Genomic DNA, 17335 nt, shown 5'->3' with positions numbered 1-17335 from the left:
ATTAGAACATAATGGATGAACAATTTGTTGGATTGGGATACATCACACATATTAATTATTAATTTTTTTTATGTTTTTGAAGAAAGATTATTTTTCCATTAGCACAAATCCAACATTAAATTAATACAGGGTTAGGAGGTACAGCCCACTCTTCATGATCAGACATTGAATCAACTAATTTTCCAACACGGGTATGATCAGAAAACGTTGGACATACAAATACACCAAAAATGAAAGCCTGAATATTCCAATTTCTGATTCAATATGTCAAACAAGTATCGAGATCGAGCAAATAATTTATATACAAACACAAGTAGTATCGATATTCATAGGGTGACCAATCGCCTGGAGCAAATGGAGCAGTAGAATCTGCGCTTGGTCCTGAAATAAAGCGGCACGAAGCACAATCGCCACTGGCTCTGAACGTCCATAGCTTGCACCATGCCGCCGCAGTACGGGCAAACCCCTGGCGCCGCCTGCCTGCCTACCACCCTCTCGTCCTCGTCGCAAACAAAAACGAAGCACATGTTTTCCCCTTTAAGCAAGTGCTCGATCGAGATTTCTGACCAGCCACAAAAACAAAAAAGAATGGGGTTTTTTAGTTGAATGGGCGATAAAACTAATTTAACGGAATAGTGGGTTTTCTGGCGAGAATTTCGATGGGTTTGTATTAAAAAAAAAGGGGGCGGTGCTTCTGGAACAAGCTAGTGGTTCGATTTCTTTCGGATTTTCAGATTTTCAGACGGAATTCCGTGTTGAAGATTCTGGCAATCTATTGTGGTGTTGATGCGCGTTGACGTTTCTGTGGGAGACAACGTACGCGTGCTGCTGACTTTTTAAATAATTTCGCTTTTACACCAATACTACATTTTGGCACAGAATCCATCTCGCTCTTTTTTTGTTGTCGTTTTTTTAATCATTTTCAAAAATAAATAAATAATTTTGAAAATTGGTTAATTCGTTTAGAGTGGCAAGTCTACCGGTGAAGTGTCTAAAACTGATATTTTTATCTGGAAAATTGAGAAAACCAAAATAAAAGAGAGGAAATTGGGTCAAAGCACCGTCGAATTCACTTCTGTTCCTGTAAGGATATGACAGTTTCAACTTTCAAATGCCCCAGTAAGAGCATTCACCTTTTTTTTCCTCTGCTCCTGAAGCTTGCTTGCTGTCTCCTCGTTCACGTCGTTGGAAACTACCGATTCCTTCTTCGCTTTCGGAACTCGTGTTTTGCTGCCACGTTCTCTGGTTGCCGACCCGCTTCTTGAGCTTCTATTTCCTTCGTCTCATGAACTTCACTTTCAGTTCCTCCCACTTCTTCCTTCTTATCAGACACTACTGTTTTTGCTGGTTCTTTGTTCATCTCTCCAACTCCTGAAGTGGGGTAAGCCGCAACATGTTCAAGAGTTTTACTGCTGTTAACTACATTTATATTGTGCGTGTCTGAAAATTCTTAATTAATGTTGTTGACAATGTTGACGGTTTCTGGCACCTGTGATATGTCTTCTCTAACTTCAGTCTTGACAGCGAGAGTTATATCTTGTTTATCATTCGTAAGATCTACATCTTTATCCTTCTCTGCTTTGGTATTCGCGTTACTGAACAGGTCCGGATCCACCTGCACCAAAACATCAGCCTTGTTTTCGTTACTGCTCCCAACTTGAATGGCCTCTTCTTATGCTTCATTATATTGATGGATGATTCTTGAACTCGGATATTTTTCAGGTTGTGCGACGTCATATGAATTTGAAACCTCAACTTTCTCAGGCGGGCTCCCGAATTGTTCCTTTGTCGTTGCAGCACAAGCTCTGATATCTTGCTTCTTCACATATATGAATCTCTTCTTTACGCTATTCACAGGTCTAGTATACGGGGAACCCAATTTTCGGGCAGCAACGGTCTTCTGCATGGTAGCGGTTTTGCTCGAAAATGTGGATGGCCGAAGTGTAGGATTTGGTGAGACGCGAGTATTTTGTGTTGTTGAGAGAGATGAAAGATCATCGAACGTAAGTATCTCCGGGGTTGGTCTCTTGCTCTATTGCTTCGAGATAGTGGTGGTTGGAGTTTTGGTGGAATTGATATAATATAATGAATATGTTTAAATTTTAAATATTATTATAAAAAAAATTATTATATCAAAATATTTATATCATTTGATATAATACTCAAATTATAATAATAATATTATGTTATTAAACTCCGATAATTTAAATACTACCCTTTAAAATAACATTATGGTGTTTAATCTATAATTTTTTTTAAAAAAAAAATAGTAACAAGCTTTTATTATAACTATTTTTGGTCTTTCAAATGCATCAAATAATATTCCCCAAAATATCTCTTTTACATAGTGATATTATTTTCAATACAAAATTAGATGCGGGAAGAAATTATCCAGTCACAAAAACTTACCAAACATAAAATTTATCATACATTCACGTTTATATTTTTTTATACATCTAGTTAAATAAAAACAAAACTCAATTTATTATGTCTAAAAAAATGGAGCCCCATTTTACAATTATTAAAAATACAAAGTACACTTGCAAAAAAACAAAAGAAAGAAAAAAATAAAACAAAGTACGAAGTTGGAAACATTTTCCAAAAACTTTTTTTTTTCAATAAATAAGTATATTATTACATCAAATTCAATGTATATAAAATAAGTTTTTTAAAAAATAAAAAAAGACCAGAAAGCATAACTAACCCCGTAATAAGTGAAGTTCACTCGGAACCTGAAATAAACGAATACCAATCAAGTTCCCATTTTCCTCCAAATGGCAGATTCTCGATCCGGTGCCGGCGGAAAAATTGTTGCCAATAGGAGGAAACAGCGTCTCGCTACCACTCCATATGACCGCCAGCGGTCGCAGCCTCCGGCTGATAAAAGTCCTGATTGGTTTTCTGGCAGAGTTTTACCATCCGCCCGCGCCATAGCTTCTGGCGCTGGAAAAATACTAGCGAGTGTTTTATACTCCGAGTCTTCTTCTTCGGAAGAAGATGAAGACGAGGACTCTGGCGCTGGTGCGCATTCACTTCCGTTCGGTTTTTTTAATTATTTTCCTTTCCGCGCCTCTTGGTTTCGATTGTTTTGTCGTGTTCAAATATACGCGTATTCATGATATAATTTCTACCAAATGCGCGTGAATGTTGGTTTCCAATATTCTTGATCCTCTTTACCGGTCGCGGTCTCCTGCTTTAGATTTTGTGTGTTTCCGTTAGCTAAAGTAGATGCGATGCTACATAAGTCATGGAAAAAGGAGTCATTGGGAGAAAGATTTAGTTTATGGATATATTTTGGATTATTATCATGAGCGCTTCATTGGATGGTTATCCTTTAGATTGCACATCGTCACTCTATAAGATAAAGCAGGCAATGATTCTTTTACAAGTTTCGACTTTATATAAGATGTATTTTGTAGTTTTATGACTTTGGGTGCATCATTCAAATTTATGTCATGAGCATATAACACCATGAAACCCTCAAGCTTGCATTTTTTTCTTGAGATGACTCAAGCTTGCTTTTGCAGAGTTTCTATTAGTGATAATTTTGACAAATGTGTACTTGTGGTTTAATTTATTAGTTCTGTTGATCACTTTTTATTTCCTCTCCCATACTCTTTCATATACATCGTTTGATTAACTCGTGTTTTTGTAACTTATTTTCTCCCCTTTCTTTTCGTTTGGCAAAAGACGATCTTGACAGTGACAAAGATGCTTACGATGGAGTTAATGCCTTGCACGAGGTAACCTCACTCTTATAATACAACTTTTGCACCATATTAATGTTAAGATTTGCATTGGTGGATCCCCCATTTTTGGACTAGGTGTCATGTTTCTATTTACGTGCGCCATGCATCATTTTCTACAAGAACAAAGAAAAATGTTCTTCCAGAAGTGAAATACTCAGTTATTTGAGGAATTTGACAGATTTTACCATTCTCTGTGGTTGACGTCATTCATAGTTTGTGTAGTTTTTTTGTAAGAAGGGGTGAAATTAAATGGAATTTTTAGAAGGATGATTCCCCACATCTGAAGATAGGAAAAAGATTCCTACCTTCAAGGAATTTATATTTTGCTTTACCTTTTATCTTCTTGATCCTTTGTCAAACCCTTTTCATTGATACTAACCTTGTCACGGAATAAGAATCCGAGCACATCAGATGATTACGTGATTTTCCCAGTTTTTTATCAGGCAGTCAGTTAACTCATATCTGAAACCAAATTTCAGTAGAATAAATTAGTTTCATTTAGATTGTTTTGGAGTCTCATATCATGTAATGCTTTCTTGATGCATGATCTCTGAGATCTGTATCTCGAGTTTGAAATGTTTTCATAACCAGAAAACAGCATCTGTACTGCCATTCATTTAAATTTTTGTGAATGAAATTCCCTCTACAAAGATGTCCTCTATCATTTTCGACTGATGTTTTCTTGGTATTTTATTGCAGAGGATTGAAACAAAACGGAAAATTGAACAACTTATAATGCAGGAGACTTTTTCAAGGTAATCACAAGAACTTTGAGGTATTTGTACCTGGCTTGAACCTTTCTGGTTCTAGTTTGTTATTATTGTTTTTTCTTTTATAACATTGTTTATTTTTTCCATTGTGGTAGTTGCTAAGATGAAAGTGTCAGGTCAGGTATTTGCAAATTATTTAAATTAAGTGGTTGTTCTTTGAATTCATCTGTCCATGGGACTTAAACTTTGAAACTTTTAGCATCTTTTACTTTCTTCTGTGTCTTTTTTACTTCCACAAAACTTAGTTCCAAGATAATGCATCTCAGGTTTTGAACTTGATAGTTTGTTTATCTAAAGAATGAATAATTATCTTACATACATGTAGTTTGATGGTTTCAGATATCTGTTTTAAAGAGATGAGATGATGTTACTTGTGCTGGTAGAACTCTATGACTAGTTACCAGGACCTTTCATGCTGTACTTAAACCTTGCAAGCGATATCCGTTGGGCATGCGCTAATGATTTAAGTGCTCAAATGTTCACAATAATCTGATTGGCTGTACTATGGACAGAGTTGTTTTTGCTTACTGTTATTTTCATCTTTTACCAGAGAAGAATGTGATAGGTTGACTGAACTTCTTAAGTCACGAGTTATTGATTGGTCAATGGAAGCAGAGAAAAGATTTGCTGCCGCTCCCGGGAAAATGACCGACAATGGTTATTTTGGTTCTTTCCTTACAATAAATCATATATTCATCCTGGGATGCATTCTTCTCATTCTTTGATATATTTGTTATTTTCATTTACAGAAGTTGGAGATACATATAATGAAGCTCTTTTGGAAGCAAAAAAATGGTTTCAAGAGAAGAAAATGGGGCCAAGTTCAGTGGAAAATGCAGATGAAGGGACGTGTGATCTCAATGCTTCTGGGACTGAACATGTTAGTGATAACCTTTTTGTGATGATAACCTTTTTGTGATATTTGGTTCATACCACATTCTGGTTGATCTTTCGTTTACCAGTAATATTTGGACTATTTATCTTTTTTCCTCAACTTTCTATATCCTGGTACCTATTTTATACCCGGACAGATTTTCTTTATCATTTTTTATTTCAAAGATGTCACTTTTGTGCCCTTTTGAGTTTGAGATTTGTTCCTTGGCTTTACAAAGAAATCTGGATATTCGGATAATGTCATCTCACGATTTGATTATGTTAATCCAGGTCAATGGTGCAGTCGGTTCTCCTCTTGATCTGGCCAGATCCTATATGAGAGACAGGCCACCTTGGGCGTCTCCCACGAAGAAAATTGAGTTAAGCACGCCTTTGACAGCAAGAACTGAGTTGATCAAGGAAGGAACATCATATTCAGTTGGCCATGACTCTTTGTCTTCATCAAAGGTGCATGCCTGATTATTTCTCCTTTACATCTCTGTTCCTGCATCCAGAAAGTGAGTCTCCTTGTGGATTGCTGTAAACTGAACCTTCAACTCTCTTTTCATTTCAAAACTCTGAATTGTTTTGGGACTGGAGCTATAGATGCTACCTGTGTCAGTATATCTCCTGCTTCTAAACTTCGTGGATGGTGTGGTTTATTAACAATTTGATTATTAAGCAGAAGATTTGTGTCAATGTATTTTCAAACTCAAGCTGAAGGGTCTATTGAGTCTGACCTTTGTCCAAATTTCAGGATTTTTTGTTGCCATCACATCTGTGATTTATCAAGGCACATAGTTAGCTGACAAATAAAATTGTTTGCAAAAATGTTGCTGTCTATAACAAATTTATTAATCTCATCATCTGTTTTCTGTCCTTCAATGATCAAATTATTTTAGTCATGGATGAACTTTTTCTTTCTGTCCTTGTATTTTCTTTGCTTGCACTTGTTTCAGGTCATCCTATTTATTCACCTTTGTTATAGTGTTTATCAAAATGTTGCAGAAACGGAATTCTGTCGCATCTGGATCATGGAATATCCAGGAAGAATTACGGAGAGTGCGTGCAAAAGCAACTGAAGATATGCTTCGCAGTCCGTCTTCCAGATTTGATCCATCATTGTTTGCTATTGCGACAAGTAGGCAGGAGGGCATGGGAAAGAAAGCTATTGAGCCAGATCCTTTTAGGAAAAATCACCAAATAGGTGTGTTGATGGATGCTGGAGTGAGTTCTGATCATGCCCTTGCAGGTTGGTTTGTTTCTTGTCTGAATGTTCGGTTAGTCACATAGTCGCTGGCGAGCTATGTTTATCTGAAAATAATGTTGATTTTATTTCTATGTCAAACAAGTGTAATTAATAGAAACATGCATTGAAAAGATATTGATTTTTGGTCAGTTTTGGAGTCAAGGCAAGATGTTAAGGCAAGTAAAGCACTGTCATCCAAGCCAGCTAATCTTTCTTCAGGAAATAATGAGGTAGCTGATGAGTGAGAGTTTTCTATAATCTGTTGATTAATATATAGTTATGTAGAACTAAAAACTGGAACTGAATTCAGTTCTAGAACTGAAAATTTTACGCTGCACTTGTTAGTGTTTTAGAGCTTCAAGTTTATTTTTTCTTAAAGGATTCAAAAGTTGTTCAAATTGACGGTGAAAGTTTTATGCTCAAACTTCAACGCCCTACCAGTTCCAAATCCGAGGAGCTCCATACTGGTATGCAGTCTTTATTATTTGCGTTCGAATTTGAGTTAAATTTCTTTTGTTACTGATAACGTGTGAATAGAGAATAAGAAAGGAAATATCAGCTGAACTTTACATGTGATTTAAATGGAGTTCCTTTGCACTTCTTAGGTTCTGTTATGTCATGTTTTCTTCTTTTACTTCTCAGTTATTATGGGATTAATTGAAATCAAAATTTGGACGTTAAATCATGCATCTTGTGGAGACTAGACACAAGCGGCTTTTTATTGAGTGTGAAAAATCCAAAGAAGATATGAGGATAGTCAGTGACAAGCAAAATGACAGGGTGGAGGGAGTAGGGACTATGATAAACCATAGCATAGCACAAATAGTTGGGTTTGTACTAGGTGATTTGAAGAGTCACATCTTTCCTCTCGTCTTTAATCCCTGTACCCAACACAGTTAGCACCATTTCTTGTCAAAGAACGATTTTAAAAAGTCAAGGTTCTTGAGCACTTGCGAACTATCAGTTGGTAACAGTTTACCACAATTGGGCATGTCATTGTGGTGTCGGTTAATTTTGTATACCAGAGTTTCTGAGACATAGTGTGCGTGTGTGTGTTGGATATGGCTCTTCACCTCAATCTCTTTACAGTTTCACATGAACCTCCAGAAAATGAGGTTACTAAAATCGGCGGAACACCAGGAATCGATGGTTTCTCGCTATCTCAGACTAGGTGATGTAAAACTTGCTTTCTTTCTCTTCTTCCAATAGTGAAAGGAAGCCACACTATTTATCTCATTACACCCATTCTTCCAGCTAATATTGGTTCTACTACTCAGTTTGTCTGCTGGAGGTATTACTAGCCAAAACCATGAGCAAGACAATGAGGATAGGCGCGATACCAGCAAGGATAGGTTGCTGAAGGCGGGCAATTTGGAGGGTAGATGTGAGCTTTTGACCGAAGCTTGTGTAGAAATCCCTATTGTTACCGAAACAGCTAGTATTGCAAGTGGTTCTCACAATAGTTTGAGCATGCAACCTGAAGAGTTATCAGAAGAGATGATTCAGCCGTCAACAAATGAAAAGACTGATCTTATGCATGGAAAGCAAGTAGCCAAAATGTCAGATGGGAGCCTCCGAAGAAGCAAGAGAAGAGGTAAATGAGGGATGCCATTTTGTTTCAGTAAAATTACGCTGTACACTATTTTAGGAAAGATCTTCCGCAAGTTCTGTTTTAGGACAATATGTTCGAGTTGTAATTTAGGCTGCTAAGTATTTCATTTTTATGAGCTTGTAGTTGTTTTCGATGATACCCTAGGTCTTTTCCTTTATAACAAGTGAGGCTGTGATTGCATCAGCAATGATGTTAAATTAGCATTGGCTTTAGTATGTTGGAATACTTTGGTTATTTATTTTATCATATTGAAAAAAATTTGTTTTATATATATAAAAATAAATAAACAAGCACCAAATTGAAAAAAAATATGTTCTATGTTTTTAAGAAAAAAATATGTATATATATTTATATATTAAAATGATGAATGTCAAATTAAAATCAAGTTATCAATAAGACATTTGATCGTGTTTGGATGAAAGAATTTAGATTGATAATTTCGATATTAATGAAGTTAGAGTGATTTAAAAGTTATAAAAAAGTTCATTTCGGAAAGTTGAGAACGTGATACTGAAAATTACTCACAGTTTATGTGATGAATATTTACTAGAACTTTTACAGTCTTTAGATATTAAGTGACAAGAAATGGATTAAATTTTAAAGGCAACCAAAGAAGCCAATTCATACTTTACTTTGTCCCCATACTAAAAGCTGGAACTTTCTGAATTCCAGCATCCACCATTACTTGCCTCAACACAGCAGCATCGTCCCATCTATTAGCCCCAGCAAATATACTTGACAACACTACATATCGTCCACAACACTGCGGTTCCAACTCAAGAACTCGTTTCCCTACTTTGTTTCCCAACTCAACAGCCCCATAAACTCGACAAGCACTCAAAAGTGCTCCCCAGACAGACGCATCAGCCTCAAAAGGCATGCTTCCCACAAACTCGTATGCCTCCTTTAAAAGCCCGGCTCTACCCAAAAGATCCACCACACATCCATAGTGTTCCATATTCGGGATAATAGCGAAATCACGTGTCATAGAACGAAACATTTCTAGACCCAAGTCCACGAGCTTTGTTCGAGCACAGGCTGAAAGGACCCCAACAAAAGTAACTTCATTTGGGCAGAATTCTGAATCTTTCATTGCCTCAAACATACGTAAGGCCTGTTTTTCCCTGCCATTTGAAGCCATAGAACAAATAATCGCATTCCATGTACATGCCTCTTTTACAGTCATCCAATCAAAAATTTTGATAGCATAATTTAAACAGCCTGTTTTCCCATAAAAGGATATCAATGCTGTTCCAAGGAAAACATTCGACTCCGTATTCCGATACAAGTATCCATGAACTTGCTTCCCTAAACATAATGCACGAGCATCATCCAAATTCGCACAAGCAGAGAGGATGCTTACAAAGGTAGCCTCATTTGGCCGTAAAAGACCACAAATTACGTACCCATCGACCATCATTTTGCTAAAAAAGGCAATTGCTTCCCTAAAACGCCCTTTTCTCATGCATGCATTGATCACACTTGTCCATGAATATATATCTCTCTCGGGCATGTTCAAGAACATTGAAACAGCCAGTCCCATGTCCCCACTCTTCCCAAATGCAGCAAGCATTGCATTATAAGAAACAATACATGGTCGAGGCATCTCATCAAACATCCTACAGGCACTGCTCATATCTCCAAACTCCGAGAAAAGAGAAAGAAAAGATGCTTGAACAAAATGGTTGTGTAATAATCCTCTTTTGACACATTGTGCGTGATAGGAGCAGCCGATTGATGAAGCAAAAGACGAATTTTTGAGAAAAACTGTGGCTTTGAGAACAGAAGGAAATGTGTGATCATTGGGAGGGGCTTGATGCTGAAGCATGTGGATGAATAGAAGGAGAGAAGTGTGTGGTTGAGAAAGATTGAGGTAGGTTCTGATGAGATTGTTGTAAAGAAGAGTATTAATCCATCGGTCTGATATCATTAGGTGACCATTGGTAATCAAGAGGGATTGGATTTGTTTAACTTGGTTTGAACATATGTTGAAGCGTTTAAGCAGACGGAGCAAAGACTCAGGTGAAAATAAGTTCACCTTAAGCATTCCAATAATGGATGGTATGATGAATATAATTCATTTTCGACCTTTCATCAAACTCATGTACACAATGACGTCTATCTTCTCAGTTCTCAGCAAACACACATCCACAGTATTTAACCAAATGTTTCTGTGATCTGATAACATATGACGATATTAATTGGGTAAAAAAGCAAATAGTTAAAATAATCAACTTTCTTTTACCATCTTTTCGTTTGTGTCACAGTTCTTGGAGATGATTCACTTGTGTTTTCGTGTATTGCATCAGCAAACATATCATCTCAAGAAGATCATGTACGCAAACACAGAGCTTTAAATCTTCGAATTGAAGTTATCTTACCAGGACTTTGTGAGGGAAAGCACGAAACATCCTTACATATTAAACAAAAACGCAAATTAAAGAACCAGCAGTGGCTTCTTCACTCATCCCATGCTAACATTTAGATTCTGTACGTTCGATCACACTTGAAAAGAATTAAAGATAATTCGGCGGGACATTTTTCCGAACAGGTGTAGAGCAACTTCACTGACTTGTACTTGTATATAACGATGCTCCACAGAGGATAGAATATAACGACAACTGCCAACTAAGATATGGGAAAGATTCCTCGTATGCTGCTTCTCGAAAACTCTCAGTCCTGAAATGAAGTATCCGTTTTGCTATTTACACACACTATCTTACTTAACCGATAAATTAGTATAAAAAACATTTTTAGTTTATTTTAATTATACGATGTTAGAAATGAATTTAATTTTTATCTTACTTAACCGATAAATTAGTATAAAAAACATTTTTAGTTTATTTTAATTATACGATGTTAGAAATGAATTTAATTTTTTTAAAAAAAATAAATTTAACTTAAAATTTTATCTAAAAAATTCACAACACACGTAATATGACCAACTTTAGGTTGGCTGACAATCCTCGCGTTTAATCCACTTTTTTTTTACGCTTATTAGAACATAAAATCAAATAATACAACTTTTTTTGAGATAATAATATAATTTTTTTGATACATAAATAATTTTTTTATTTTATCGATGGGTATTCAAGAAATTATTTTCACATACAACCAAACCACCAAATATGGTATAAAACAAATATTCATCGGTGTCCTGAATTTACTAACCGTGATTATCAAAAAAGTATTGTTGCAATGGCTGATCTTTACGACTAGATGCGTGTCTTGTGGACAGTAATGCTCGTGTTTTTCATTGCTCAAGTGAGGAGTGGATGAAGGTTATGATATACAACACGAATTAACAATCTTTGTGGCCTTATAGATTTATCTGCAAAACGAATCAAGAATCTCTATTGCTTTTTTATTTTCTATTTTGCAAAACTAGAATAAATGAAACTAATTCCGAACAATATACACAAGTACATTGCAAAAACTAAACCCAAACATAATACACAAGTAATGATCAACAGTCAAAATTGTGTTCCTCTTTCCTTGTACACCCCCAACTACTTCTCAGGCGGTCGACAATGTATCAGCTCCCCATGCTTGATTGTGTAGATGGTGGATAACTTAAGTCTTCCTGCAAAATATTATTGGGATAACATATCAGAGGCCGGGATTCACAGAAATGAAGTTTAGCCTACAAAGTCTTCTAGTACAAATTTGTCCATCTTAGAAAAGCAACAGAATGAAATGGCCATATCTTCTATGAAATATGAGTTTATCTCTACCATTCTTGAACTTTTGAAGAAGAATCGCCACGTACTATTTGTGCTGGAACTACTGATAGTAAAGTAAATACCCAAGCCACAGAATTTTATGGATTTAGAATTATAAGAAGGAAAATCACATAATACCAAGAACCAGGTTCCCAATTTGCATTCTTATTTTGTAAGATATAAAAGGATGAATTTGCAAGATAATGAACTCAGACTTACTTTAGACATGGAAACCTGACTGTGACTGGGTGAAGGATTTGCACTGCATGGCGCTGAGTTGGCCATGGAATCTTCCGCTAGTTCTCGCAGTTTGTTCAATTGAGGAAGAACGACATTACCAAGATCTGGCCTGTCTTTTCTTCTAAGTTCCGAGCACTTAAGCGCCAATTTAGCTAAGCTCAAAGCTTCTTCAACTGGCAAGTCGGGCACAGATGGATCCAGCATCTCAGGAAAGGTACCTCTCTCGATAGCTCTTTCAACATGATGAGTAAGACCCATCGGTGATTTGCCGGTAAGAATTTGCAAGAATATGATTCCAAGGGAATATATGTCAGATTTTACGCCAAGCATACCAGTTTGCTGATACTCTGGATCTATATAGCAGAAAGTTCCAGCTGTAGATGTCATTCGATATTGAGTAACACTGTCAGCTGTGGATGGAGGGACAAGTCTAGCCAAGCCAACATCACTGATTTTGCTGACATAATTGCGGTCAAGAAGAATATTGGCAGGTTTGAGATCACGATGTACCAGTGGCTCTGGTTTCGTCTGATGGAGGAAGAGCAAGCCGGTGCCAATTTCCGCAGCTATTCGAAACCTATGCTGCCAAGATAGCGGAGGAGTGTTACCACGCCTCAACAAACGATCTTCTAAGCTTCCATTGGACATGTACTCATAAACTAAGCAACCATATTCTGGACAGGCTCCTAGAAGTAGGACCATGTGGGGGTGTCTTATGCAGCTTAAAATTTCAACCTGATGTCAAAATAAGAAACGAATTATGTGATTGAAAACAAGTCTCTTTAGGGACAGCTTTGTGAACATGGAAAGTAGGAAAACGGGTGGATGTACAATCAAATGATGACTGCAAAGCACCATCATTTAAAAGTCGAGGAATTTCTTCTACCATCAATATCTATATTTTCTATTTCAACATCACTTTGTGCGAGAGAGAAAACTTAGGAAACCTGTATTGTAGTACCGAGCATTTGACACTATACCAAAAACTACAATTGATGATAATCGTCATTTAAATTGTTTAAAACAAACAGCAGCCCAAACATCATATTCGAATGACGTCCCCCATAGCTGTAGAAGAATTGTTGTTCCCCAATACATATTACAATACACTTATGTCAATAAATTCTAAATACATTGCTTCTAGATTACATCAAGACCAAAGATGAAGATAATCACTCCTGAAACTCAACTGCATGAACTCGCCATGACTACGTTAATTTTGCTAGAAATGTTCAAAATACACCATACCTTTAACCTTTCATTAATGTGAATATTTTTACATTCGCATACCTCTTGTTGAAATTGTGATCTTCCATGAGTAGCATCGGGTCGAAGAACCTTCACTGCAGCAGGCGTGTGGTCTAAATAACACTTGTATACTGGTCCATACCCTCCTTCTCCGATCTTTCTAGATTGTGCGAAATATTCTGTAGCAACTTCAATCTCTTCGATCGTGTATTTTCTGTACATGGAATCTGACTGAGTCAGACGGCTAAGTACCCGAGACTTATCTTCTGATTCTTTTATGACCTTCTTTTCTGCATTGATCCTCTTTTGAGCTTCCAGCTCAGCTATCCTTCGAGATGCTTCAGCATGCTCAAAGGTTGCCTTAGACTTGTCCTCTTTTTTTGCAAGAGCCAATGCAGCCTCTTCTGATAATCGCACCTCTTCTAATCTCTTCTGCTCCTCGATTTTCCAACGCTGAAGCTCCTTTGCCTACAATGGAAAATAATTTATATAGACTCTTGGGACAGAATCCTGAAGTCCAGAAAACAAAAAAAAATTCCATGCCTTCTCTTTCGCTGAGAGTGCTTCCTTGCATGCTGTGCTGTACATATCCATCGTTTGCTTGAGTTCCTGCTTTAACCTTCTCATTTCAGCTTCAACTTCCTCCTGTGAATATTGTCAAAATCTGAGCCATGCTTCATACTAACACTATTTCAATATAGTAGATGTAAACAAACCAACTCATGCAGCATACAATCAGCATTAACGATAATAATTAATGATAGTGATGAACTTGTACTAATATTATAATAAATTAATTAGCGGCGAGAAATAAGTTACAAGACTTTGAAAATGAGTACAGATAGAATAAGCTGTAAGTAAATCATGCAAGTCTTTTTACTTCTGTAGCATCTAGCAAGGTGACAGGGTCAATCAATGCAGATAAACAGATAAGACATGCATGTAAATCTTAATCTCGGAAACCTTACCATTGTTTGTACTGCAATTGCTTTATCATTTTCAGTTGAGTCAAGGAATAATTCTGGTGGGGTTGTTATGTCCACCGACTTTCGTCCAATTTGCCATGAATTGAACCCTGAGTTATCTATGTCCGATAATCCTGAAAGCCGAGGAGGAGTAGGACCACCTTCCGGGGCCTCATAATATGAAGGGAACATATCAACACTCTGCCTTGCAGAACTTACAAAGGATATGTCCATTTCTGGTGGAGATAGTTCATATGCTTTTCCAGTGGGGGCCTTTCGATGAGCGAATGGTGACCTTTTTGCCGCAATCACAGTTAAAGTTAGGTTTAACATAAATATCAACCCTTATCTCCCTTCTAATTAAGCAAGAAATTTACAACAATATCTGCAAAGTTCTAACTGATTTGTCAATAAAGAACATTACTACACATATTAAGACATACTTGATAAAGTTTGCCTCGTTTTGCTTGGCATGTGTTGGAGGTCCAGATCCTGGCCTAGAGTGTCCTGAAAAGGAACCTGCATATGAATCCGAATGGAATCCATTACTGTGGGAATTGAAAAAAGGTAACTGTAGAGGCCAGTGTTTTGAAAGAAAAAAAAAACCAACTCCGTGAATCACTGTTGGATGGCACTGGTGGCTCTGATGCATTTGGTTTTCTATGGGCTTGAATTAGTTTGTTCCGTAATGGGTTGAGGACGGACGGAGCAGGACGGGAAGCAGCTCGTGTGGATGAAATCTTCCCCTTGTGAATGACATATACGGTACAAAAATCTGGTACCCCTTTCAGTACATTTCCCGGAATGTCTTTTGCTTTAAATCTGTTTTGGGAAAAGGTACTTAGGTTCTTACTCAGTTACATAATAGAGAGCACACGAAAAACCATTCCAAATACCATCTGAAGTATTGAATATAAACTCAGTTAAAAGTATTTATGCAAGGACGAGCATCCATTGAGAAAAATATACCTGAAGATGCTGCCTTTCCCAGCACCGAGAACCAACACATCAATCGTTGATTGCTTCACGAATTCGATGATTGCTCTAGCCACATCGGTGTCATCTAGCACAACGTCGAAGCACTGTATCTGTAAAACAATAATGTATAAGACTACAAAAATAATTGTAGAGTTGTATACTTGTGTATGTTGCTATTCTTTTTTTCCATGTTCAAAAATTCATATCGCGATGGTTGCATTTCCAAGGCTCTTCTCACGATTAAACAAATAAAAAGCCAATATGTTGGAATCTTGAATACCCACATCTTTGCGCATACAAAAGACGTGGAAAGGAACTAACAGGTCCCTTAACTGTATATCATCTCCAATTTCATCACTGGCATCAGAAATCTGGTTAGGCCCTGCGCCAAAGAGTGAATGCTATATATTATCTGTGGATAAAAATTGTCACAAACATGTCTTCATGGAAAGCAAACAAAATTCTACATGGTGACACAGACTTTAAATTCTTCCTGAGTAAAGTGGGGTTTGATCCTTTTCAAGCAAACATCTCTTCAAAAATTGTTAACATGGAAATCAAGCTTAACCTCAGAGAATATAGTGATGTAGAAAGTAGAATTTTATAATTACACAATTTCAATCTCACTATGAGAGCAAGAATCCGAAAAACTCCACGCATAAACACGAAACACATCAAGAATAATGCCTTGCCCTCAAGAATCCGTTGCACATGAGAGTTACCACAAACCTACAAGATGTTATTGTGCTCTCGCCGTTCTAGTCCAAGTTATTTAAGTTGCTCAAGAATACACGAAGACACAAAGAAATAGACAATTATAAACATAAATGAAGAGATACGGGATTACATGGGGCAGGAAAAGAAGGTGGTGCAGGCAATCCATGAACAGATTGTTTCAGCTTAACATGAATCAAAATCACAGTCTGTCCTTTAACAAGAAGGTTGTCAACAGCCCATTTGAGGGCAATTTGACTGCTTTTATCCCTGTCTATAGCCACAGCAAATAACCTCGGCATCGGAGGCATCCTTTCTCCATGATTAACTGGTGGAGGCCACATTTCGTTCTCCTTCAAGCTTCCTATCCCTCAAAATGCTACCCTTTTTACCAAGGAGGAAAAAAAACAACAAAGAAAAGAACAAGAATCGTACACGAAGGACCCCTTTTTTCCCCTCAAGTTTTCAAGGAAAAATTGTGATCTTTGTGGATTAAAATATCACCTTTGTGTGATAATCTGGAAGATGTGAGTTTCAATCAATAGTTTTTCAGGAACAAGAAGCAGAGAAATCTCTCTCCCTCTCTGTGTGTCTATCTTCCACTTAGGGAGCTCCATATTTGGCGGGTCTAAGCTTGCATCACCGCTAACTTTGTTCTGCGAGAGATTTTCGATAGTTATTGTGGCCTACTGTTCTGACGAGACACATGTCCACCATTTTGCAATTCAAATTTGATAGAACCTGCCCCAACACCTCCTTGTTTTGCTTCAATTCTCACTTTACGTGAATATTACCCTGCATTTATATCTATCTATATATACCTATAAATATATGAGTTCTATTTGTGAGCTTACTATTATGACCTCTTGTTTTGCATTTTGATATAGTTGATAGGGTTATTTTAGTCATTGTCCATGTCAAGGTTAATAGGATTTAATTCATTTTAGTAGTTATCATTCAATTATATTTATGTTGATAGAAATTGATGTCTTGTGCATTTATTTTTTAGTTCATGTGTTTATTATATTCTTATGACCTTTAGTATTACCTTTGTATTCTTTTTTCACTTGTTTTATCATTCTTCTTCACTTTTTTTAAATTGTTTTCTCCATGTTTTTCTTTTTCTTCTTTGTGACATTCGTTTTTTGTTATTTTCACCTTTTTTCCCCTCTTTGTGGCATTTGTTTGTCGAAAGAGGTTTTGCATTCTATTATG

The 17335-nt window shown here is 36.8% G+C and overlaps 4 protein-coding genes across 7 annotated transcripts; 1 reads left to right on the top strand and 3 right to left on the bottom strand.

Moving 5' to 3' along the window:
- Positions 1 to 178: 178 nt before the first annotated feature.
- Positions 179 to 882, bottom strand: LOC140960705 (uncharacterized). The gene has a single exon (XM_073418952.1). The coding sequence runs from the start codon at positions 525 to 527 to the stop codon at positions 327 to 329; it is 201 nt and encodes a 66-aa protein (XP_073275053.1). The 5' UTR covers positions 528 to 882; the 3' UTR covers positions 179 to 326.
- Positions 883 to 2701: 1819 nt separating this feature from the next.
- On the top strand, positions 2702 to 8465 carry LOC140961581 (protein KAKU4-like). Of its 3 annotated transcripts, none has more exons than XM_073420213.1 (11): positions 2703 to 3021; positions 3691 to 3743; positions 4449 to 4504; positions 5070 to 5176; positions 5269 to 5399; positions 5684 to 5860; positions 6401 to 6644; positions 6792 to 6871; positions 7021 to 7108; positions 7749 to 7812; positions 7919 to 8465. In XM_073420213.1, the coding sequence occupies exons 1-11, from the start codon at positions 2775 to 2777 to the stop codon at positions 8241 to 8243; spliced, it is 1572 nt and encodes a 523-aa protein (XP_073276314.1). In that variant the 5' UTR covers positions 2703 to 2774; the 3' UTR covers positions 8244 to 8465. The 3 variants fall into 3 exon arrangements, with proteins under 3 accessions (XP_073276315.1, XP_073276314.1, XP_073276313.1); XM_073420212.1 differs by having other exon boundaries at positions 2705 to 3021; positions 7731 to 7812; XM_073420214.1 differs by lacking the exons at positions 6792 to 6871; positions 7021 to 7108 and having other exon boundaries at positions 2702 to 3021; positions 7731 to 7812.
- Positions 8466 to 8747: 282 nt separating this feature from the next.
- Positions 8748 to 11000, bottom strand: LOC140960840 (putative pentatricopeptide repeat-containing protein At1g10330). Its single transcript, XM_073419139.1, has 2 exons — positions 10499 to 11000; positions 8748 to 10431 (listed from the first exon to the last, which is right to left on the bottom strand). Exon 2 carries the CDS (start codon positions 10298 to 10300, stop codon positions 8882 to 8884), a length of 1419 nt encoding a protein of 472 aa, XP_073275240.1. The 5' UTR covers positions 10301 to 10431; positions 10499 to 11000; the 3' UTR covers positions 8748 to 8881.
- A 491-nt stretch (positions 11001 to 11491) lies between these two features.
- LOC140961146 (U-box domain-containing protein 34-like) lies at positions 11492 to 16883 on the bottom strand. Of its 2 annotated transcripts, XM_073419439.1 has the most exons (11): positions 16625 to 16883; positions 16254 to 16484; positions 15691 to 15788; positions 15398 to 15516; positions 15039 to 15250; positions 14872 to 14947; positions 14432 to 14723; positions 14007 to 14108; positions 13506 to 13931; positions 12195 to 12950; positions 11492 to 11836 (listed from the first exon to the last, which is right to left on the bottom strand). In XM_073419439.1, exons 2-11 carry the CDS (start codon positions 16462 to 16464, stop codon positions 11789 to 11791), a joined length of 2340 nt encoding a protein of 779 aa, XP_073275540.1. In that variant the 5' UTR covers positions 16465 to 16484; positions 16625 to 16883; the 3' UTR covers positions 11492 to 11788. The 2 variants fall into 2 exon arrangements, with proteins under 2 accessions (XP_073275540.1, XP_073275541.1); XM_073419440.1 differs by having other exon boundaries at positions 14872 to 14935; positions 16254 to 16883.
- Positions 16884 to 17335: the final 452 nt, after the last annotated feature.

This window comes from Primulina huaijiensis, chromosome 16, assembly GCF_012295235.1.
Source record: "Primulina huaijiensis isolate GDHJ02 chromosome 16, ASM1229523v2, whole genome shotgun sequence".
NCBI lineage: Eukaryota > Viridiplantae > Streptophyta > Magnoliopsida > Lamiales > Gesneriaceae > Primulina > Primulina huaijiensis.
This window is presented reverse-complemented; position numbering and strand designations above follow the sequence as displayed.

Bases quoted from the DNA above. Each gene is read 5' to 3' on its own strand.
- LOC140960705 (XM_073418952.1), bottom strand. From the start codon at position 527: ATGTGCTTCGTTTTTGTTTGCGACGAGGACGAGAGGGTGGTAGGCAGG.
- LOC140961581 (XM_073420212.1), top strand. From the start codon at position 2,775: ATGGCAGATTCTCGATCCGGTGCCGGCGGAAAAATTGTTGCCAATAGG. The intron at 6,645-6,791 runs GTTGGTTTGTTT...ATTTTTGGTCAG, and splicing joins TTCTGATCATGCCCTTGCAG to TTTTGGAGTCAAGGCAAGAT. The intron at 7,813-7,918 runs GTGATGTAAAAC...TCTACTACTCAG, and splicing joins TTCTCGCTATCTCAGACTAG to TTTGTCTGCTGGAGGTATTA.
- LOC140960840 (XM_073419139.1), bottom strand. From the start codon at position 10,300: ATGCTTAAGGTGAACTTATTTTCACCTGAGTCTTTGCTCCGTCTGCTT.
- LOC140961146 (XM_073419439.1), bottom strand. From the start codon at position 16,464: ATGTGGCCTCCACCAGTTAATCATGGAGAAAGGATGCCTCCGATGCCG. The intron at 14,109-14,431 runs GTAAGGTTTCCG...CAATATTCACAG, and splicing joins CAATTGCAGTACAAACAATG to GAGGAAGTTGAAGCTGAAAT. The intron at 11,837-12,194 runs GTAAGTCTGAGT...AATATTTTGCAG, and splicing joins GTCAGGTTTCCATGTCTAAA to GAAGACTTAAGTTATCCACC.